This window comes from Poecilia latipinna, unplaced genomic scaffold (genome assembly GCF_001443285.1).
Source record: "Poecilia latipinna isolate Pla-1442-1.1 unplaced genomic scaffold, P_latipinna-1.0 Scaffold1960, whole genome shotgun sequence".
Lineage (NCBI taxonomy): Eukaryota > Metazoa > Chordata > Actinopteri > Cyprinodontiformes > Poeciliidae > Poecilia > Poecilia latipinna.
In genome coordinates, this window is record NW_015114576.1 from 59,906 (window position 1) to 83,023 (window position 23,118).

At 40.1% G+C, this 23,118-nt stretch overlaps 2 protein-coding genes across 2 annotated transcripts; both read right to left on the reverse strand.

The window, feature by feature from the left end:
• Positions 1-1,064: 1,064 nt before the first annotated feature.
• LOC106935410 (cyclic nucleotide-gated channel cone photoreceptor subunit alpha-like) lies at positions 1,065-4,130 on the reverse strand. The gene is made up of 5 exons (XM_015015848.1): positions 4,126-4,130; positions 3,156-3,350; positions 2,852-2,953; positions 2,650-2,756; positions 1,065-2,572 (listed from the first exon to the last, which is right to left on the reverse strand). The coding sequence occupies exons 1-5, from the start codon at positions 4,128-4,130 to the stop codon at positions 1,218-1,220; spliced, it is 1,764 nt and encodes a 587-aa protein (XP_014871334.1). The 3' UTR covers positions 1,065-1,217.
• A 9,245-nt stretch (positions 4,131-13,375) lies between these two features.
• On the reverse strand, positions 13,376-17,587 carry atp1b1b (ATPase Na+/K+ transporting subunit beta 1b). Its single transcript, XM_015015860.1, has 6 exons — positions 17,403-17,587; positions 15,967-16,095; positions 14,697-14,852; positions 14,414-14,598; positions 14,029-14,112; positions 13,376-13,931 (listed from the first exon to the last, which is right to left on the reverse strand). The coding sequence occupies exons 1-6, from the start codon at positions 17,491-17,493 to the stop codon at positions 13,674-13,676; spliced, it is 903 nt and encodes a 300-aa protein (XP_014871346.1). The 5' UTR covers positions 17,494-17,587; the 3' UTR covers positions 13,376-13,673.
• Positions 17,588-23,118: the final 5,531 nt, after the last annotated feature.

Genomic DNA, 23,118 nt, shown 5'->3' on the forward strand with positions numbered 1-23,118 from the left:
TCCAGGAATATTTTGACCATTTTATTTTGGCTGAGTTGGTGGAGTAGCAAATAGTTTTTCGGGACCTGGATTTGAAGATTAGTCCATAAAATTTGAGATTTGTATTCTGGGAAGACATTTCCATAATCTTAATGTTAGCCTTCTTTCCAAAACCAACCTGAAATTACTCATGCCACTGGCATGAGTAATTTGAACTCTGGAATTAAAATTCCAGATGAATTGCTGGCAACATGTGGATACTTGGTACAGTGTGTCCTGAGATTGAATGCATGACCTGGACTCTTCTAAACAGACATCGTGTCTCATCTTCACTGTAAGACTTTTTTTTTTTCTTTTAAGATTTTTTTGGCTCTAGTGGCCTTTATTTGATAGTTAATTGACAGGAAAGTGGGTAATGAGAGAAGGGGGAAGAAAGGTCGCCATGGTCGGGAATCGAACCTGCGACAGCTGCGTCGAGAACTAAGGCCTCCATATGTGAGTTGTGCTTAACCCCTGTGCCACCACAGCACACACCCACTGTAAGACATTTTCATTTTTAAAGTGGAACCCTGTTTTTGGTAGGTGCTCTGTGCTGGTGGTTTCACTGTAGGTTATGGAAGTGGAGTTCTAGAAACTTCCAGGAGAAGGCAAGGATCATTCCTTGGTAGTTCCTGGGATGATCCTACACTGTCTCCATTTATACTTCCAAAGAACATCTGTTAAATATGATGGATACTTTAATCTGATGGCCTTAATTAAAACCCCACTAAATGGCAGGATCAGGTAGGAATTCAAATGTCACATTAAGGCTACTATAACTGATTGGTATAGAGTTAGACATTCATTATAGATTAATCTCTTCATTGAGTCATTGTATCTAAATCTTATCTTCTTTTCTGACCATTTTAGGTAGAGAAGCATCGTGTTCTTATTGTCATCATTACAGTTTTTTGTTTAAACTTTGAAGTCATAATAGATTGGGTGATGTTTATCATGGTTCTGTTAGCATTGCTTTTGTGTTCAGCCCCGGTAGAACTTTCTAGGCTCATCCTTATGAGCCCAACTAGAAAGACACAATGGAGAACTTTAAAGCCAACCTTTTTATTTTAGTATATTTTGTATGGGGATAGTGAGTAGAAACACTGTCCAACTGTTTCATTTAGTGAGTATAAAAGTTCTACAGTGCCAAAGATGACAAACTTTCACTTTCTCTTTGTAGACTCATTTCCCAGCAAACATCACTCATCAACTCTGAGGCTTTTGACCTCATTTGATAAGTTAGTGAGCCGCTGATTGAGTTTACGCTGAGAGGATTCATATTGATTTCTAAGCTTTTGAAGTTTGATTGTCATGACGTCCACACTGCCTTCAATTTGGTTGACTTTATCCTCCAAATCCTTGGCATCAACAGCAGCTACTAGTGACTCATCTATGAGATTATCCTTCATCAAAATGGCCCTTCCCTTGTCCTCCAGAGCATATTTAGCATCAGGATATTCAATGAGAGCCTCCATTAGATCGTCTTTAGATAGTGCAAACAAATCCGAGTAGCCAACACTTCGGATGTTGGCAGTTCTCCGGTTTCCTGCTTTGCTGCCCTTTATTCCAAGGATGCTGATTTCTCCAAAATATGCCCCATCACTGAGGACAACAAATTGTGTCACCCCATCATCTGCCACAACAGCTAGCTTTCCTTCTTTGATTATGTACATTTCCCTGCCAATGTCCCCTTTTTTACAGATGTAGTCACCAGGGCTGAAGACCTGAGGTTGAAGCTTTAGAACCAACTCCACAAGTAAACCTGCTTCACAGTCTTGAAAGATGCGCACTTTTCTCAGAGTCTCCAGGTGGACGTTGATGGCTATCTCAGCCTTAAGCTTGTCAGGCAGATTCTTTAGTACCAGTTTCTCATCACAGGACTTCCCCTCTGTCCACAAGTAGTCAAACCACTTCACCACCCTTGCCTCCAGATCTTTTGTGACCTTCCGAAATTGCATATACTGCTTGATTGAGTCAATCTTGGCCTGAAACTCAACTCGTGCAGCATTCATGTTGGAAATCATGGCACCAACATTGCCTACAATTGTTGCAAAGATCAAAACCCCAGTGAGAAAATCGGCTACAACAAAAAAGTACTCTATGTCCCTGACTGGAGGTGGGGTCTCTCCAATGGTTGTCAAGGTAAGGGTGGACCAGTAAAAACAGTAGATATACTGTCTGGTCAGACTAGCATATACAGGATTGCTTATGTTAGGATATACCCATGTGTCTGAACCAAAACCAAGAATCTTGGAGACAGCAAAGTAGAGACAAGCATTCCAGTGAATGATGATGATAATGTAAAGTACCAGATTTGCAATTCGAAAGATGTTTGGAAAATTAGTTCGAGTTTCTGTCCGGTCAAAGAACTCAAAGAGTCGAGCTAACCTAAAGAGACGGTTGAACCTCCACTCTGGGTTGTTGATTCCAATATGAAGAAACACAAAGTCAGTAGGGATGATGGACATCATATCTAACTTAAACTGCCGAGTCTTCATGTACTTTTCTTTTAGCATCTTTGCATCCTTCACAAGCAGTCCTTGCTCCAAGAAACCTGTTGGAACATTCCAAGCTTTATGAAGTGAACCATCTGTGAAAAAAACTGAAAGAAATAACTTTGCCTTTGCTTACCAGTCCTGGCTCTCACAAAGGTGTCTACATAGTAGATAACATCGGATATGTAGTCCAAAGCCATCCACAGAGTTGAGTTAGCATATTGGAGTTCATTAAAACATGCCCTACGTGGAAGCAAAGTCGTCAAGAAAAAGTTGAGAATAGTGAATGAAAATAAAATGATATATGAAATTCATTAAAAAATTACATAATCCAAAACCTTGCCACAAGAAACATCAGGTTATAGAAGACCGGCACAGAGACTGTGCACAGCCAGTTGTAGTATGTATCGGTAGCAGGATCCATGATCCACACCTCCTTCCTGGTTGATGATAAGCCACAGTGAGTAGTCAACAACTTCATTAGTGAGGACAGTGTACTATTCAATACCAAACCCACAAAGCTTGACTTTATAACAAAAGTATGACAAATAGAGCATCAGTAGACATGCAGTAAATGTCTTTAACCTCTCATGAGGACATCAGTGTACCACTCAAATTCAAGAAACTGATCAAGGTACTTACGGTGGTTCTTTTTTATCATCCTTTTTGTCATCTTTCTTCTCATCCTTCTTTGCATCTTTCTTATCATCTTTCTTCTCATCCTTCTTGTCATCTTTCTTCTCATCCTTCTTGTCATCTTTCTTCTCATCCTTCTTGTCATCTTTCTTCTCATCCTTCTTTTCCTCCTTCTTTTCATCTTTCTTTTCCTCCTTTTTCCTAAAAAACAATTGTAAAACGCCAATTGTAGGGGGACTTGTGCTGCCTTGTCAGTAAGGAATATAATAGTTCAATAGACTGGTGGTTCTGAATACAAATCAGGCATAACATTATGACCAGTAAAGTGAATACTTTTTTGTTACAGTGATACATGTACATATATCACATGATTCATCTCATTAATTCAATTCAAAATATGAAACTGATATGTTACATAGATCCAATTCACACAGAGCCAATGAAAACCCTCTTTTTACTTTCTGACATGTATTTCATAAGAACACCTCTACACCATGTGCATTTTAAAAAGGACAAATGTTCAGTGTCCATTGACAACAAAATCTCCTTCTGGGCTTCAGCTAGTTTGTGGTGCCTGTCTACTGTTGAATCATGAACATTTGAGGCCTGCAGAGCTTTATATGTTATTTTGAGTTCTTCTCCAACCTCCTTCATGAACTCCTGATAAGCTCCTAGGGTAACTTTGGTTACCCTAGGAGCCTACCCGATTTTCCATTGATCGGGTCATTATCAATTACCGTACTTTTTTTTTTTTTTTTGACAGGATCACTCATTGGAAGGTTCATCACAGTTTCATGTTTCCCATTGTATATTCCTGGAGTACCAAAGTCCAGAAAGTACCAAGGTGTTACAAAGTCATAAAAATGGCTTTGCAACACTTCATACACACACAGTTATTAATAACTGTGCCTGATCTGTTCTTGAATTTCTTTAGATTGGGGCTTGATGTGATACTTTTTTAAATCTTTTACCTTACTTCATGATGCCAGACATACCATGTGTACTAAAGTAAACAACAGATATTCCAGAATTTGTAAAGGGAAGATGGTTTTGAAAAAACAAAAAAAAAAAAAAAAGTCTACCTTAGAAACTCTTGATGCATCCATAAAACCCAGAATTGAAAGCAGATGTAGTCTTATTCATTGTCCTGAACTTTGAGATGTAGGTGTGTTCATGACGAAGTTAACCCGTCACTGTTATGCAGACTTTCTGATTCAAGGTTGAAATGAAGCGTTGGCAAAAGAACAGTACAACCATCCACTGACTTAAACTGGGCTTTATGCTCTTCACAGCCTTATGAATAAAAAGTTTTATAAAGAGCTGTTTATGTCAGCTCATCTGACATAAATTCATGAGATAATTTGTGACTTACCCATCGTTATTGTTGGAGTTTGTGTTTTGTGCAGCTAAGGGCCACTGTTTCTCCCTGCAAGAGGAACAAATGGAAAAGTTCATTGATTTTCATAAAGTCCCCCAGCATACAGAGTGAGAAACATCAGGCTAAATGCTAAGCTACATATGAAAAACTACATGCTCACTGATCTGTCCTCTGGTTGCTGAGGCCAGACTCTTCTGGACCAATGTTGCTCTTTCCAAAGCGTGTCATGTTTGAAAGCCTTTAGAAGAGAAGCAAAAAAATTATTTGCTGGTTAGAAAAATAGTGAGTCTTGCCTGAGTTTGTAGTTGTAATGAAATACACGTCACATAAGCCTCATGAAAGTAGTAATCTTTATCTGCAGGTTAAGAAACCTATGGAGCTTTTAAAAGAATGAGTTCTTGTTTCTTGTCTTATTGTAAGCTGGGATAAAATAAAATATGCAATGTTGTGGGATTTTGGTCTCTCGTGATGCCAACTAACAATAATAATTCTCCTCCAGATCTGAAATATGCTGATGAAATCACCAAGTCAGAACCAGCACCAAGTAAGAGATCAAAATGGATGCGCTGCAGTGAACCCACACTTGTTCCTGGTTCAGTTTTCACAGATTCACCTGTTCTTTACGTTTTCTGTGAAACATAAGTCAAAATTATTTGTAGAAAATCTGTGTATTTGTTTGTAGAAGGAAAATGCAGCTTGGGAAGCTGATTTCAGCTGTGTCTTTGTATTTACAAAGACACAATGCTACTTGACATGCTACTGGCTAGGATTAGCAAATTAGCCAATTCAGAAGTGCCATTCAATTTCCTTAGCAGTGATTGGCTGTACTTCCAATAAAAGGAAGACTGTGGATGTCAATGCCAAGACATTTTCCACTGTATTAATTCATATTCACGTATATTTGGTGTTTGAACTATTAAAAATGGCAATTATAAGCATTTTTAGAGATGGTCTCAAGGATTTGCAGATTTTAGCACACAATATCAACTTTGAGGACTCATTGTAGAAATATATACATATTTTTTCATAAATGACAATAACAGAAATTGCAATATCTAAGTACAATGGAGTATCTCCTCATTTGCTACAGACACACAAACATATTTTTGGCACAAATGGAACCCCATAATCCACTGTTTAGTGAGGCTTTATCTGCTCTCACCTGGACAGCAGTCCTGTTCTTACTGCCTGTTGCTGGGGCTCCATCCTGTAACACAGCACAGTTAGACTGGTGCACAGGTGCTATGACAACACATACCAGAAATATTAATGAGTCTCTTCCTCGTAGTAAACATTTTTTCCAAAGATAGGCACCAAAATCTCTGGCTTGACTGGTTACTTTTGCTATTTTAGGAAATAAAAATGGTACTTCTGACACATGCCACAGACAATTGAGATAGTAACTGGTGTAAGTGTACTGATAATGTAACCCTCAGAAGTATAGTCATTTTGTTAATCCTAAGATGTTGTAAGGTTTTGTCTGATTTAATGTCAGAGAGAAAAACAAAATTCAGTGTCATGTATATACCGGAGTCTGTTTGTTTTAAAGATCAGCAGTGTTACACAGGTACAGCAGGACTACAGACCAACCAGGTTTAATTGTAACTTTCTCCCACTTTCTCCCACATGTCCGAACACTCCACCTTCTGTCCTGTCTTCTTTCCTTCTTTCATTTTAAGACATCTATGATTTGTCTTCTTTAGCCTCCCGGCAACAACGACAGCATTCCTGAAGAGGCAAAACCCAAAGTCCAGGCCAACGTCATCCCTCTCTACTGCACTAACAAGGTATCAAATCCTTTTTAACTTCTTTCTTTCTTATAAACACCCTTTTCCCTCCTTTTTTTCTCCAAATCAATGCATTTATTTCTTTCCCACATCCCAGAGAGAGGAGGATCCAGGTTTTTATAATTAATTCAGGCACAAACTTCAACTTTTACATTAGAAATCATTTATCTCATGACTGCAAACTGAATGCGCGGATGACGTCTCTGAATTATAAATAAAACCAGAACTAGTTTCTGTTTGGTCACATTAGCTCATTAAGCCTCTACAGTACAGTTCACTGAAATCCTTTTCTCCCGGATTACAGAAACTAAAATTAGATTTTCAGACCAACGTGACTTGCTAAGCCCCAGCCTCAAGTAGTTTTCTTCACTTTAACCAACTCAGCTGTTGAAATTTACCTGCGTGTAAATGTTGATTATGATGAAGATGATGATGATGAAAATGATGATGAGGAGCATCTGTGACTGCAGAGGATTCAGGGTGAGCTCTGACTAATTTTCAACCTGCTGTCTCACACCAAACAGAGCAACACTCTCCTCCAGACAATAACACATCACCAGGAAGGAATCGCAGTCCGTCCCCCAGCGCAGCTCAGTGAATGAAGTCGTCTCCTCGCTCTGCTGAGTTCATCCTCTGCTGGTGGAGGAAATCCTTATTGCAGTGACACATTTCAGCAGGAGGTGAGAGGAGGAGGAGGAAGTGAGACATTTCTCCTCCCTCAGCTGTGAACCTCGTCCAGATCGTTGAATCCTGATGGATTGATGTATCTTAAACATCTTTTTAGAGTCATTTATTATCTTTCCCAATCAGAAGATATTAGTTCAGTGACACCACTAATCTTTGAGCATTAAAATGATTCTGTGATGTAAAAAAAAAAAAAATTAACCCATGACCAGCAGTGGCTTTTGATTTGGGCCATAAAGGCAGCTGCCCAGAGCGGCATCACAGTCCAGAAATGTGCAGTTCTAAGCACAGCCAAGATACTGGAGGAACCCTCAAGCTCCCAGGCCTCTGGTAGAGGACCCGAGCTCAAAGGATGAGAGAGAGAGAGAGAGAGATAAAGAGAGAGAGAGAGAGAGAGAGAGAGAGAGAGAGAGAGAGAGAGAGAGAGAGAGAGAGAGACCACCCCCAGAGGGTGAGAAGGGAATTTTTATTTTTTTTTATTTTGGTAAAGTGCCTTGAGGTGACACGAGTTGTAATTTGCCACCATTTGAAACCAAATGTTTACATATATAAAAAACAAACAAAAAAAAGATACACACTTCTTTTTCTCACTGTTTGAAGTTAAATAAAACTAAAACCAAACTCCTCCCTTTAGGTCAGTTAGAATCACAAAAACTATTTCTATTAGCTAGATGCTACAAAAATGACAAAGAATATAACAGAGATTTATTTATTAATGTCTTCAAAGTCAGAAGTTTACATACATGCTTACTATCTCTTTAAACAGTGAGGGAAAACCCAAATGATGATGTCATGGCTTTAGAAACTTCTGATAGGTTTATAGAAAAGGTCAGTACTTGAACAGGAATAAATTTCAATTTCACCCTGAATTACTTTAGTTGTTGCACCATGTCCTCATTCAGCTATGAATCACATAGCAAATCGTTATTTATGTTTACTGATAGTATTTTTAAAGCATTAACTGCAACACTAACAGGACTTCATGCAGTCTGAGCTTCTTCCTTATTTCTATCCCCTCTAGTCTGAGCAAATCCTCTTAAAGTGGAGAGCTAAAGCAAAACATCACGACTCCACCTGCAGCTCAAAGAAGAGTGGGACAATCCTGGTATCCTCAGCTAATCTAAGATGATCACCTCCTGTTTCCCTTTGCCTGCCTGGCCACAAGCTGAGGGGGTCAACACCAGATTCAAGGAGTTTCCTGTTGTCTTCTTCCAGTTCACTCCCACTTCAGTTTCCTTTAAAAGCAAATGAACAGAGCATCCACAACATATTCACAGCACATCACTTTTTCCACATTTAGTTATGTTGCGGTCTCTTTCCAAATTGTACTAAATGAATCTCTTCTTCAAAGTTCTAAAAACACTGAAATGATAAAGGGTTTCCTGCCAAAACAAAAAACAAAAAACTAGTAGATGTTTTTCTTTTCAGTGGGTTGGAGTACTGCAATGCTGTCTAAAATGCAGCTGCCAGAGTCCTGACAGTCCATGTACATTCTGGCAGTTTGTTTTTAAATTAAAAAAACACCAGCTGGTTTATTTTTCTTTTTAAACCAAAATAAAAAAAAAATTGGGCAACGAACTGGTTTGTTAGCAAATTTGATTATTTCTTGTTTCAAATGAAAAAAAGCTAACTTCCTGAACGTAAACAGACCATAGACCAGGGATCACCAACTCCAGTCCTCCAGGGCTACCATCCTGCAACTTTTAGATTCACCTCTGCTCCAAAATGTCTGAATTCCCTCACCAGCATTCATTCCTCTCTGCAATATCCTGGAAACAACCAGTTTATTTGATCAAGGTGTGTTTGAGCAGAGACGCATCTAAAAGTTACAGGATGGAAGCCCTGGAGGACTGGAGTTGGTGACCCCTGCCGTAGACGGAGCCCTGAGCAACACCAGGGAAACAGAATGACCTGTGGGTTTTGATGTAGCAGCTGAAAACCCCCCCCAAAACAAAACATTCTAACAAAAAATAAATAAATAAATAAATAAATAAATCATCCACCAGTTCCATTTATTCAGAATTATGATGAGTATGTAGCACAGTTGTGTTCATATTTCTATCTCAGTAATTTATTCTAGTTGGTGTCCAGGGTGTGAGATTAATTTTCTGAGAATGTAGGTCACCCCGAGCTCATCATCTCGCACATGTGCATTAATACCAGCCAGGTGGAATTGGCTGTGTGTACTAAACCCCTTGGCTGCTCCTGTATGTCAGTGAATACTTCAGTAGGATGGAAAAAGCTGACGATGGTCGTCGCACACTCAGCAGATCAAACAGGGAAGTCATAGTTAATTCCCAGTCCTACTGATGTGGTAACAAACTGCTGACAGTGGTGTGCCTCGCCAATTAACTTCATTACAGCCTGAGCTCTGTCAGTGTCACCATGGGAACGTCTTGTCCCATCAAACATCTGCTGGCTAAAAGATGTTCCAGTGTTACTGAGAGCTCAGTGAATGATCCAGGTTATTATAAGAGTAACATCACCTGATGGACTGATGGACAGACCAGTAGTAAACAGGAATAAAGCCACTCAGAAGTGACCTAGTCAAAGGCTGAACTGCAATTAAGATGCCATGGAAAACCTTTGTTATGGAAATTTCATTTATCAAAGAATGAGAATCTGTTTCAATAATAAGAGAAAGATTAATCTTTGTCTTTAAGTTTCTTTATTTGAAGGCAAAAGCTTAGAAAGACCTGTCTCACTGAACACAATCACATCACATCATTATATAGTAACAGCAAGGAAAAGACCCACCCAAAGTCTTATCTTATCTCTATTGCCAGATGGACCATGAACACAATCCTTATCCCCACCTCATGAATCCTCAGGGGATGATTTTATGGCAGGGGAGGATTTCAGGAGAAACTCCCAATTCTTCACTGTCAGTTACTCATGGGTGCAGTGTCAAACAAGGGTACAAACTACATTCCACACATGTCAGTCCTTTAAGACAATTGCCAGGTTAAGCATTTTACCCAAGATGTCTTCAGGTCTTTTATACTATCACAGCTGTGGAAACATCTAAACATTATCTGGAAACTTCTTTAGTGGAAAACACGTCTTGCAGAAATACAAAAACACAGCAAATATAATCAGTAAATAAATGGTAAAAAAGTATCATCAGTCCCATCAAAGATCAAATATGGCCGAAAACAAAATTTTCTATTACACCTCAAACTGACATTCATGCAGGAAATGTATCCAATGCGATGCAGACTGAAAAATTCTGAACAAAACAAAAAAGAAAGAAATATTTCCTCCAATATGATAGAAAATTAAACAGCATAGTGCCACCTGGTGGTAGACAGAGAATGCTAGCAGCGGCTTCCTGCAAATTCTTGAGGAGGCTGCTGGTTGGTCATAACAGCAGAAAGATCCACTGAGGACTAAAGATGGTTGTCATAAAGGGGTTGAATACATTCAATTGGAGACTGGGTTGTTTAATTTGGAGAAACCAGCTCTAATCTGAAGATGTCAAAAATGTAATTGTTGGATTTTTTTAGCTGCTATTTTTTATATTTGGTAATTAGTTTGTCCTGCTGTCTGGTCCATGGTTCTGTATGAACTGACAAAATCCCAGGAAACTCAAGCAGATCCAAATAGAAACCCGGCGGTGTGGTGAAGGTCGGTGCTCCACCGTGTCGCAGTGGACAATGGATCCTCACACCCAGAAATCCAACCAGCTTCCTTCATCGCAACCCACTTCACAGGGGGGAACTGCTACACTTTCTGCATGATGAGAAGGACCAAGGTTGGTTTTAAGATTACTGTGCAAAGAGCAGCGGAAATAACCCCTGCCTAGGGGCAGAGAGGCAGGAAGAATGCACTGCATTAAGCAGCTGCCGGCTCTGCAGGCTTTTTCCTCGGGGTAAGGTGAAACCCTGAAACAACATCCCTGGTGTTAGCTGGCCTGCAGCAGCTCCCTCCTATAATTACAGAGACATGCATCTGCAACTGAATCCCACAGCCTCCACCTGCCTGCACAGCCACAGCAGAATGACTTCACAGTTACAGAAATCCTTGAATCACTTGAGACCCCACGATCCCCCTCCCTCTCAGGTCTATGAAGTTCATTCATTCATGTCTGAGGTGGGATGAGAGAAGGAGGATCAAATCCTCTGCAGAGGGAGAAAACAGGCCCAACATGTCTTCAGGAGATTCTTTTTAAAGCATTTTGACTGTCATATTTCATCATTGTTCTTAGAAGAGACAGAAATTCTCTCTTCTCCTGGATGACATTAGCTACAAAGGGGCTTAGAAAACCCAAAGTCAGACAGTTAAAAGGGAAATTTCAACACTATTCTGGCATTTAGAAAAAATGGTCAAAATAATAAATAAATAAGATTGGTAACCCAAATGACGCAAAACAGAAAATATTTAGTCATATTTAATCTCAGACAATGTGACAATTTCTTTTTCATAAGGTTTTGTTGATTATCTTGAAATGATCAGCTCCTTCCCTACAGGTAGTATGGGTTCACATTGAAGAACTCCAAATATTGTAAGCTTGCTGAACTGATAAAGGAATTATTAGATGAAGGAAATGTCAGACCTAAAACAAGTTTTTAGGTCTAACAAGGATTTCAAGTTAGAGTTTGCTTTTTCCCTGGAATGAGGGAAAAATGAGGGGTCCAGCAAAGACAATAACACTCTCTCTTTAAATAGAAACCATTCCACATCCCTTTGGGTGTTCATTCTAGTGAACAACCCAACAACAGGTCAAATGCTTTAAAGAGCTTAAGACTTTCCAGGAACAGGAAGTCCTACACCCCTTTTGTAATAATGATTCTTTGTCCTATGAATACTCTACATGGGGAATGGAAGACATGGGAGCTTGCACTGCATTAATAGTGTTGAGGAAAAAAATACATGAATGTTATGTTTCACTATAATACACTTGACTGTTTCTTTTCAAGACAACATAATTAGAGGAACCAGTTCTGTGACTAGCAATGTGTACTCTAATTTTCCATACCGAGTGAGTTCTTATGTTTTGTTTCTTACCGTCAACTCTTCACCTTTATTTTAACATAGAAAGCACTCCTGGATCATCACTTTTTTGTGTGTGTATGTTTCATCTTAAACCCAGAGTCAGGTGAGCAAAGATGGCTGCCAACAATGGTACCAGTTCTGGTTTTGCTGGAGGTTTCTTCCTGTGAAAGGCAAGTTTTCCCATCTAATGTCACCACATTTATGTTCAGTATGAGAGATTCCTTCAGAAGTTAGTCTCGATGCAGCTGACTGGGTTTCCTCAGGAAACTTCCTAATAATAATAAATTTAACTGTGTTGCTGTAGAGTTTGGATTGAGCGTTGGTACATTCCTACTTAAAAATTTAAAGAGCTTGGAGAAACTGAATTGAATTGTAAATTTACCCGGGCTGCTCAGTAGGAAGCAACATCAAATGAAGTGGACCTGTCCAATGAGTGAGCAGCAAAGCTCCAGCAATACTTTGACAGACATCAAATGAAACACAGGACAAAGGTTCACTATGCTTTATTTGTTTTCATCTCTGATAAAATAAAGGTGGGTGAACTGATGAAAGGCTTGCTAAACATCAGGTTGAGCATTTTACATCAACATGAGATCCTATGGAGTATTTAGGGTACCAGCATTAGGTAGGGTTAGTTAGCTTTTTCTGAAATAAATGGAGTTCTACCTGCCTGTGACTAGTTTAGTCTACTTCCAACTATATTAATGACCAGAAGTTAACCATTGAAAGGTTGCAAGGCATGACATGGACTTTAGCACTTAACATGATGACCTTCTAGAAAGGAGTATAGCATTGCTTCTCCAACTCACTTTGGTATTGCCTTTATACATTTAAAAGATTCTGCAAAGAAACAAAAATGTACATCTGCATAAATATAAAAATTTTTCCATCATGTTTAAATGACTCACATTCAGAGTTACACCATAATGCCGTTTGAAATCCAGCAGAACAACAACAACAACAAAAAAAAAAAAAAAAAAAAAAAAAAATGTTAAAAACATGTCAGCACCATTGCCCCAACAGTGTCTAACAGGCTGGAAACAAGTCTACATTCAAGGCAAACAAAAAAAAAGAAAAAAAAAAAGAAAAAGGCTTGAACCCCAGCAGTAAAACCCACAAAAGGAAAAATAGAATAAAGTATCTCATGATCAGCAGTAAAAGACACAAAGGGGAAGAGGTTCCCTGGACCACAGCTTTCCTTACATAGATAAGAAGAGTGAACTGCCTGTTTGAAATCATGGCGTTAATGGAAGTGAGCTTTGGTTTCCGGCACACCAAGAACTGCTAAAGCTTGCAGATGTATGGGGGGAAAGTGCATTTTAGAGGGACCAGTTTCACCAAGTCCTGCTCTCTCCAAAACCACCACAAGGCAACAATATGTAGAGGGGACAGACATGATGAATTACACTCTTCAGTGATGTCCCATGGCTTGTGGGTAACTCATTTACATTTGAATAACTAGACATTTATTGGCCCTATTGCTAATTTCATCTCTAAATTTAAGTCTAAAGGCTAGAAAAAGGTGCAGAAGCTAGTAATGAAGGCTGATTACCACAACGCCCCAACAAGCATTTCCTTTCATCGGTTTAAGACTAGTGAGGGTTGACTCATCCCTTCGCATGTGCGGTACCATTTAAAGGGACGTGTGGGGAGAGATGGGGGGTGCTATTTTCCAGACGGTCATGAGTTAACCTGGATCTTGATGTCAAAGCGTCCCTGGTAGCGGTCCTTCTCGTTGTAGTAGATGTTTTCTCCAAACACTTTGCACTCGATGCGCAGTTCAGTGTTCCGGGTCAGGTTGGTGAACTGCAGCGCTACCAGTGGCTGGAGGTATTGGGGTTGATGCCGCTTGCCGTAGTAGGGGTAATACTGCAGAGGGAAGCCTTCGCCTATTCCGTAATATTTGATCTCCCCGATTTTATCAGCATCCTCCTCTCTCTGGGATGTGGGAAAAAAATAAATGCATTGATTTGGAGAAAAAAAAGAGGGAAAAGGGTGTTTATAAGCAAGAAAGGAGTTAAAAAGGATTTGATACCTTGTTAGTGCAGTAGAGAGGGATGACGTTGGCCTGGACTTTAGGTTTTGCCTCTTCAGGAATGCTGTCGTTGTTGCCGGGAGGCTAAAGAAGACAAATCATAGATGTCTTAAAATGAAAGAAGGAAAGAAGACAGGACAGAAGGTGGAGTGTTCGGACATGTGGGAGAAAGTTACAATTAAAAAAGAACTTGAACAACTGAAGAAGGAAAAATAAAAGAAGAAAGGAAGGATGAAAAGAAAAAAAGGTAGGAGATAAAAGGAAAATGGCAGCAAAGATAAGGTAGAAAGGAGATGACCAAGGAAGATTATGAAGGACCCAGAAGGAAATGTAGAAGTAGGACATCAACCATAGAAGTAGTGAGTAGTAGTGAGAGCAGAAGTACCCTGGGACGAAAATTGACAATCCGGTTGAGCTTCACAATCAGGCATGGCTTGCCATCCTTGAAACCAAAATCATTGTCTTCAAGGCCGGAGCAAGAACCCAGCAGAGACCTGGGGAACCTGCAAGCCTTAACACCACCCATGTCGCTCTCCAAGTCACCTCTATGCTTGTAGTCTGCAGGTTGTTCTGAAAGGGCCAGTGGAAGGGGACAGTTGGACATAGAAGCTGTTTTATTTTTCTGCCTGCTTCTCAAACATCCCTTCAAAGGATAAAAGGAAGCCTACCTCCGCAATCCTCAAACAACATGTTGTTGTTCTGAATGTTGTCATCATATTGTTTCATGAAGTCCCTCAGAGCTTTGACGTAAGGCAGGTAGGTCTCCGACTCCCTCACACTGAAGAACACCTCAGCTTTGTCAGAACGTGGGGTATGTGAAAGGCCTGCAGGGGGCACCAAAGAAGCAGTTATTAATGACAGGGTCTCCCCACAGACCAGGATTCAGCAGGACACCAGAACCTTCAAACCTGCCCGAAACTAAACAAAATCCAGTCAGATAAGCAAACACCCCATACAACTTCAACACTCTTTGTTGCTGAAGTTTGTTACAGTTGGAGGGGAACTCTTTGAGAATCTGTATTCTCAGAGAGAATACAGTATAGATTGGAGTTACATCTCCGGGTCAGTAGATGGCAGTATGTTGTGTCAAATGAAGAGGCTGAAAGGAACATGTATGAGAACCAACAAACATCCTGTTTAGTTTCAGGTTTTAAGTGATGGATTTGAACAATTCCATGTCTGAAGTGATGAAAAAGTGAGCTGCCAACTTCAGCAGATAACAGGAAACTGAACAGAGTAGTTCAGTTTTAATCTTTTATGCATTCAACATTTTATGCCATGCAACATTGTGGACATAGAAATCTGAGCTAAAGCAATTAACACTAGCTGTGCTAAGTGCTAATATAGGACACTAAATCTATGAAGGCCTGGAAAAATACCAGACTCAATTCCCAGACTCTGTAGGAACCCATCAAAAACTTGATCACCCCAAATCTCAACACAAAGAGGTATACTTTCTCTTTGAACAGCAGCTGACTGCTACTTGGCCTCCGATTGGCCCCGTTACCCTCAGGTGTGTCAACCTGCTTTGGCAACCACACTGCAGAGTGTGGCCTCTGGGAGGCTGCGATGGGACGAGGGTTACCAAACAAAACAACATGCAACAATGCTGATTATGGTCAGTAGGAGCTCAGGTCCATAAATGTTAGACAGACAGAGGCTTCATTGGTGATCTTCACTTCCCCAGATTAACACTAGTTTCAAAGGACTATTTTCTCCACGCATTACTTTCCCAAAACTTTTCATGTCAGCAGGATTAATAAAAGCTACATTTTCTAATCTACCGAGTAAGCTCCACATCGATATAAAATTACAAAAACACAGCCGGAAATGGAGCCAATTGATCATTCCATAAGGCTATAATTTTACATTAATCAGCAAACATCCCAGACACCATTTTCTTACAGATTAGACAGAATATGGGTGGCCGGCTCTTACCAGGGGGTGCAACTCTGTCCTGCCAGGTGGGCTTGTACTCACTCAAGGTCATCAACATGGCCTGGATGGTGCCAATAAAGACCCCTGCCAGGAGGCCGTAGAAGATGACATAGAAGACTGCAATTTTGACTGCAGGAGAGAAAAAAAAGGAGCTTAGAGTCACGTTTCAGAGAGCGACAAGAGGAGTGTGATCCCTCACCAATACATCTGTTCTGCAGAGGAAAACACTCTGAAAATACCCTATTCTGAGCCCCCTTTACTGAATGAAGGGACATGTGTGGGAATATGAGGAACTGGAAAAAAGTTGCAAAGGAGAAATAAAGGAGCATGTGGGGGTCAACTGGTAATTCTCCTACTGAATTATCATGCAGAGTGACATCACTGCAGCACTTTAATGATCTGCAAGAGAACATGAAGCTGTGGCAGCCAATCATCAGCGGCCTCAAGCTCTTTTTGTTGCATGAAGGGAAGGTCATCAGGTCACCATGGAACATTACTTCCAACAGTGACCAGCAGACATTTGTGGTTTCTGATCTTGACTGTTTTTGCATAATTCTGCCAGTACTAGTGCTGAAAATTGTAGTTAAAACTTAAAGCTAATGAGAGCATCTCATAATATATGGGGGAAACCTCCCATTTATGTACAGCACAACATAAATGGGACCAAAGAAGTTAACCTTCAATCCACAGCACTGCGCATGTCAGGTTTCTCTCATGCATCAGCACTTTCAGGTGTCCTCAGAAGGACAAATGACCCCTCCCCTCCCAGAGGATGGAAGAGGGATGCAAATGATGCGGACCCTAGCTGGGGCTCGTGCAGAGAGCCTCCCTGCTTCCTGTCATGTTAGCCAGGTGTTCCCGTTTGTCCCCGGCGTGACATTCAGAAGCGGCTAGCGCATGCGCAGTGGCGACGATAGGTGAAAGGAGAGCCGAGAGGTAATCAGTCATATTGTTCGGTTGTGTCCCGATGACACCTGATAAGGCGAAGGACGCCAATAGAGATCCATAAACCGACTTCTCGCTTCTGTTCCGTCCAGGCCGCGTCACCTTGAGTCACCTTGGACTCTGATGCAGTTTTAACCCTTAGACATCTCATTCCAGGGGAGTATTAAAAACGTAAAAGTTGACGTTTCCCTTACAACCAACTCTGTGCCCACTGCCTCAGCAGCCCGCAGTGCCAGAGCTCCCTCCCTGTACTATAAGGAGGAACAAACGTGTCTTAACCAACTAGATGCGTTTCATACATTTTTATAATAAAAATAAAATATTTAGAACTATCAGAGAGCTTCTGAAATAAGTTATGCAGAGAGAGCAGGGGAACATCGTCAAACTTCTCATCAATTGTGTTTGTTCTAGAAAACAGCAGATCAAACAGGTGGCACATTCAGCCTGATGATGGGAGAAGAGAAAAGCGGCCATTCAGCACAAATACTCACACCAGCTTCCCCCGGTTCGCCCCAGCAGCTCCCCCCTCTCTGAATTCCACAGGAACTCCTTCCAGCCGCCGTCATCTTTATTGGAGGGCATTTTGCTTGCTTTTATTTTCTTCTATTACTCGTTCACCGGCGGACTCCCTCCGTCTGCCACCCAACCTCAGAGTAGCGGGAGAGGTACCAAGGTTACCGCTGGGCTCCCATATATAAACCCGACGCTTCTTGACTCCGCCCGAAAACTCCGGACAACTTACCTAGTGGTGCTTACTGAGCGCCAGGGGCCAATTACGGAGCGGAGACTCAGTGCGTCGATCTGACGTCAGGACCATGGACAAAAACCATTATAGAAGTATACATTAATGATAATAATAAAAAAAGAATATAGACATATGTGCTTGGTGACAAAAAGTGGCATTATAGTGTGTTAGCCCTTACATTAAACTAGACTTTAAACTTTAGATATAAAGTATCTCTAGTTTGTAGAGTAAGAGATCTTCCTGTTCAGGTTAAATCAATTCATGTCAACTATTATGTGGCACACAAAGCCAGATTACAGTCCTCAAACCTACAATTGCGAGTGATGGTGGTTCCTCTAAAACAATAATTACTGAGCAAACAATGTGTTCATCTGATCCCCGTCATGAAGTGAAAAGTAATTTTTTTCAGCTTGTGCTTGTGTTGCTCTCCTTTTTATTTTCTATCTGTTTAACATGGTGGGTGTCCTGTACCTGTATGTGAACCTTCTAATCAGATATCCCCTACTACTTTCCAACCACAGGTATAATAATAATAACCAAAGTACTGTCATCTATAGTGAAAGCTTAAAATGAACTACATAGTCTGGGCTAAATTTGAGAGCAACTTAAGTTGTCATGGTTAGAGAACCCAACCGTCACGTGCCCACTGCTCATTAACATACTCACATTCAATGCAAATGGCACAAGCCTGGGTAATTCTTTCAGTTTTACACTCTTGCCAGGTGTGTGGGTTATCAAAGTTCACTCATACAGTGTAGAACTGCTCAGCAGTGTGTGGTCATGTGGGTGTCTTACGCTTATGCGTTTGTTTGGATGTAAACATGTGTGTGTAAGAGTGAATGGATTTCACACATGGTGGTTTTACCTTTAAATATCAGCTCAAGGACAAGGAAAGTCAAATCTCTATTGTCCTTTCTTACAACATGACTTTGAAAGAACTAAAATCCAGCATTCCACTATATTATTTTTGATAAATTTGAAATTAGAGAAATTTTGCTGAATTTAAAAGTTATTACTGTTTATTTATACAGTTTGTATAAATATAGTAAGTTTGTGAAAAGGTCACTTTGATACTTTTATCTCTCCTTTTGATCTCTCCACTAGGAAGTCAAAACTGAACTTTCTAAACAGATTCACAAGATGGTCTAGATTTACTAAATGCCACAATAATGAAAAAGAAAATTTTTAATGACTTTTTAGAATACTTAAATATTTACTCACTAAAGCTGGGTGGACAGCTTTAATGTGAACGCTGTTTATACTTTCAGATAAACAGTAAGTTAGTTCTGATTATAACTTCATCAGAAGTTAGACTTGTGTCTAACTTCTGATCAGAAGTTAGAAGTTAGACAAAACGATGTTAGACCCAACATCCTTGGGTCTAACGTCCTTAGACCCAAGGATGAACCAGACGGGTGGAGATCCACAATTCTGTTCCAAGTTATTTAAATGACAGTCTAATTGTATGTGAAGTTCTGACTTCCACAGTTTATATAAACATCTTATTAATTTGTGCTTGGAAGACGTTCCATGGTGGAATGGAGATGCTTCCTTACCCTGCTTTCTATAATAGGCCGTTATTACTGTCATTAACTCTGTGTTTAGTCTTTCCTCTTTCCCACATCAGGTATCCTTTGACCTGAAGTTCTCATATTTGTTTTCTTCTTTCTGGCATACTTTCATTCCCAACATGTTGAGGCGGGTACATTCTGAGTCTGGCTCTGCAGGAGATCTCCTTCAGTAAAGTACCGTTCTTCCTCTTAAATGTTGCTCTACTACAGTGAATTGGATTAGATTCAATTGTGGACTAAGGTGACACTACAATTAGTTGATTCTGAATATGATGTTTTTCTGGGTCTGTGTTGGACTTTTGCAAAAATGTGTGGATTTGTTGTGACTCCTAGGTGTAACATATAGAACATTATTTTGTCTTTACACAATCAAATTTTTATTAATTACTTTGAAACTGATCCTACTACAACAAAGATAACTATATCTAAAATTAGCTAGCGTTTTAGCTGTACTAGAGCTACTTTCCACCATTAGTTGTTGTTGACAGAAGACAAGGTCAGATAATTCCTGGAAACCATGCGGATCCAAACTGGACCATAATTTGCGCTGCTCTAATCCTTATTTCCTGTGTTTGATAAGAAGCTGTCACGTGACGGTATCTGATTGCCAACCCAGCCTGGTGATGTCCTCATAATGATACGGCCCAGTGTCTGACAGGTACTACGCCCAGTCACAACTGCCAACTATTGTCAGTTTGTATACACTATAAACACTTGTGGTGTGGAATGATGTGAGGAGCAGGGAGAATCAAGGTGAAAGGGACTCATCCTGTTTTGGGCCTTCGCCTTTTTCATGTGGAGGTGTCGCCCTGAAGGAAGATGGTTTATGCATAACATGGTAAGCATCCTTCCTGAACTTGGTTACTTTTTTCCAGGAAACAACTCAAAACTGGTTATGAAACTTATTTCATAAAAATTCCAAGGTAAAAGTGAAAAAAATTCAGATTTAAGTTGGTGAAAAATGTCCAAGAGGAAATTTTCTTAGTCTTGATATGTTTCAGTTTAATGTTATTTAACCCTCCCTCGGTCCTAAAAGACAGGGTCCGTCGGACCCCATGAACTTTTCGCCCTGTGGAGAGTCTGGAGGGGTCACACTGACCATGCATGTGCTTTTATGAGGGCTTTTTGTTTGTGATTTTTGGTAACTGACAGTCTGATGGGACCCTCTACCATTATTGCTCAGTCCAATCCAATACATACAAAATCAAATCAGTTTTATGCAATACAACATGATTAAATTTGATAGTATTTGTACATTCATATGCATATACATTAATAACTAGAATAAGAAAAGAGGACAGAAAGAAATTAATATATATTATTATCAACACCGAGCTTTAGTGAGTAAACATATATTATTATCAACATATACCTTCTTTTCTTGTTCATACTACTGAAAGTAGATATTTACTCCATAAACAGACACATAACCTTCCCTGCTTTGGGTCAGTTAGGATCAACCAAATGACTTCTGTTTGACAAATGTAAGGAGAATTAGCAGCGCTTTCTTTGCTTGGGCCTAATAAGGGAAAAATTGTTTTATTGCTTACTTTAAATTTAGAGACACAGTATCATGCCTTTAAATGTCTGGGAAACCCATGTCATAAGCTTCTGATAGGTCAAAAACTGGTCTTCCAAGTGAAGACCTATTGGGTCTTCCAAAATGATTGTCCTTCACTGTATCACCAAATAAGTTACAGTTTCTTAAGGACAACAAAGTCAGTGTTTTGTAGTGGCCATCATAAAGTTCTGATATGTGAACACCAGTGGTTGGAGCTAAAAAAGTGTGTGAGAGCAAGGAGGCTTATAAACAAGAAAACAAAAGGTTCCAGCAGTTCTTTCAGAACAAATGGGACAAACAACAACAGCAATTAAAGGTAATTCTACCAAACACAGAGGGGGTGGTTGAAAACTTCTGTTCTTATTCTGGCATTTAGCAATCAGAAACAATGGAGGAAGACTGACTGATCTTAAACAGGAAACGTTTCGTCTGATTGGTTGCATCTCTTATTATACAGCCACATACATTTCCTTTGGGCAGGGACAAATTATAAAGACTTATGTGTCCTAAATATGTGTCATATGTGTCCTAAAACTCCTCCAAAGAAGCTCTCTGTGTAAGAAACCATTGTCAGATATTAGTCAGGATGTTGTGGGTCTGTACTGCTTACATATCAACAATCCTTCACTGACAGAGTCAACTACCAATTCACCTTAACGGGCCTTAAAGTTAAATACTATTATATACTGATTAGGACTCAATGTGAAACCAACACTAAGTAGTGCATAATTGTGAAGTAAAAGGCAATAAGTCTCGGTTTTTAGCAGTTTTATTTACAAGAAATTTCTAAAAGGTGGAGTGTGTGTTAGTGTTTAATAGTTTTACTGTCACTGTTATCACTCCCTGTTTCTGTGTTGCGGTTTTAGTGAAGTGACAGTTTGTTTAGGGTTAGGGCTCCATTCTTTTAGCAGGATGCCCAGGACTCGGGTCAGCACATTTTAAAGGAAATTGTAAAATGAAATACTAAGTCCAGAGTTTGTAGGAAGATCATATTTCCAGCAGTCAGAGTGATTGTGTTGCTAAAAGTAGCTGAAGACATTCAAAGCACCTGACCTTGACTATTCACTGACGAACCTGAATATGTCCTATGCAGTTGTTTACAGATGAAACACTCAAATGAAAATCATGTTTTTCCTAAAGGATATTTCTCTGCAAGTGTTCTTCATGAAGTCTTATAACTTAACTTTTTATATCGTAGGTTTTCTAAGTCAAGCTTCTTTACTTAGTGTCGTTGTTTTTATTTTTTATTTGATAACAATAAGGTAGCGTTGGAATGTGGAAAATATTTCTGTTTTCTACTCTGGTTGTGACATGTTTCAAGCCTTTTCATGAATGTTCCTGTCAACATATTCCAGGCCCATGCTCTCCCTGTTCTCCCTGTTTACCATGTGCTCCCTGTTCTCCCTGTTTACCATGTGCTCCCTGTTCTCCCTGTTTCGGTGAAGGGTTGGTTCCGGTATCTCTGGTTCTCTCCTGCAGCCCCGAGACATGAATAATAAAAATCAGCTGACAAATGTTTTCTGGAGTTGTGAACGTGGCAGTGAGAGAGGCGAGGGGTGATATCTGCATTGAGGTGTTCTGTTTGCCTGAGTTGGTGACATCACCTGCAGTCTGGACAGGTAACACGTGACAACATGGAAAACTGACAGCTACCAGCCGCCAATGCACAGAAATAAACATCTGGCTGGATCTGTGGAAACCCACTGGCTTTGTGGAGGCAAACAGGTTCAGATTAGTGTTATTACTGATTTCAGCTGTTCCACTATCACTCAACTCATTGGTCTACATCAGGGGTGTCCAAAGTCGGTCCTCGAGGGCCAGCATCCTGCGTGTTTTTAGTTCTCTCCCTGGTTTAACGCACCTGGATCAAACCATGGCTTGTTAGAAGCCTAAAAAGAACATTGACTTGCTGAGAAGGTTGTTACTACCAGGGAGAGAACTAAACTACGATGCCGGCCCTTGAGGACCGACTTTGGGCACCCCTGGTCTACATGCTCACACTTCAGTCACTTGATGTCTAACATGGAATTTTATAAAAGTTTTTCTTTATGTTTCCATGCAACCTTAGACATTTGGCTAACCTGACTGACCTGGAGAACTCTCTGGTTTTGGGAAAAGACAAAAACAGGTTTTTGTTTAAGCAGACACTGGAACCAGTATCTGCCCATAATCAGAAATGTTGTGTTTTCATCTGACATAAGCAAACTTCCTGTCCACAGTGTTGGAGGATGCACAAACTTTAGAGCTGCGATACAGGGATACAGATCTCCTCCCACTGTAGGGGAGCCCAGAGACAGATTAAAAACAGGGAGTCAGATTAACACCGCATT

Bases quoted from the DNA above. Each gene is read 5' to 3' on its own strand.
- LOC106935410 (XM_015015848.1), bottom strand. The intron at 2,954-3,155 runs GTAAGTACCTTG...ATCATCAACCAG, and splicing joins GATGATAAAAAAGAACCACC to GAAGGAGGTGTGGATCATGG. The intron at 2,573-2,649 runs GTAAGCAAAGGC...ATGTTCCAACAG, and splicing joins CTTTGTGAGAGCCAGGACTG to GTTTCTTGGAGCAAGGACTG.
- atp1b1b (XM_015015860.1), bottom strand. From the start codon at position 17,493: ATGCCCTCCAATAAAGATGACGGCGGCTGGAAGGAGTTCCTGTGGAAT. The intron at 16,096-17,402 runs GTGAGTATTTGT...TCTCTCCTGCAG, and splicing joins GCGAACCGGGGGAAGCTGGT to TCAAAATTGCAGTCTTCTAT. The intron at 14,599-14,696 runs GTAGGCTTCCTT...TGGCCCTTTCAG, and splicing joins GTTGTTTGAGGATTGCGGAG to AACAACCTGCAGACTACAAG.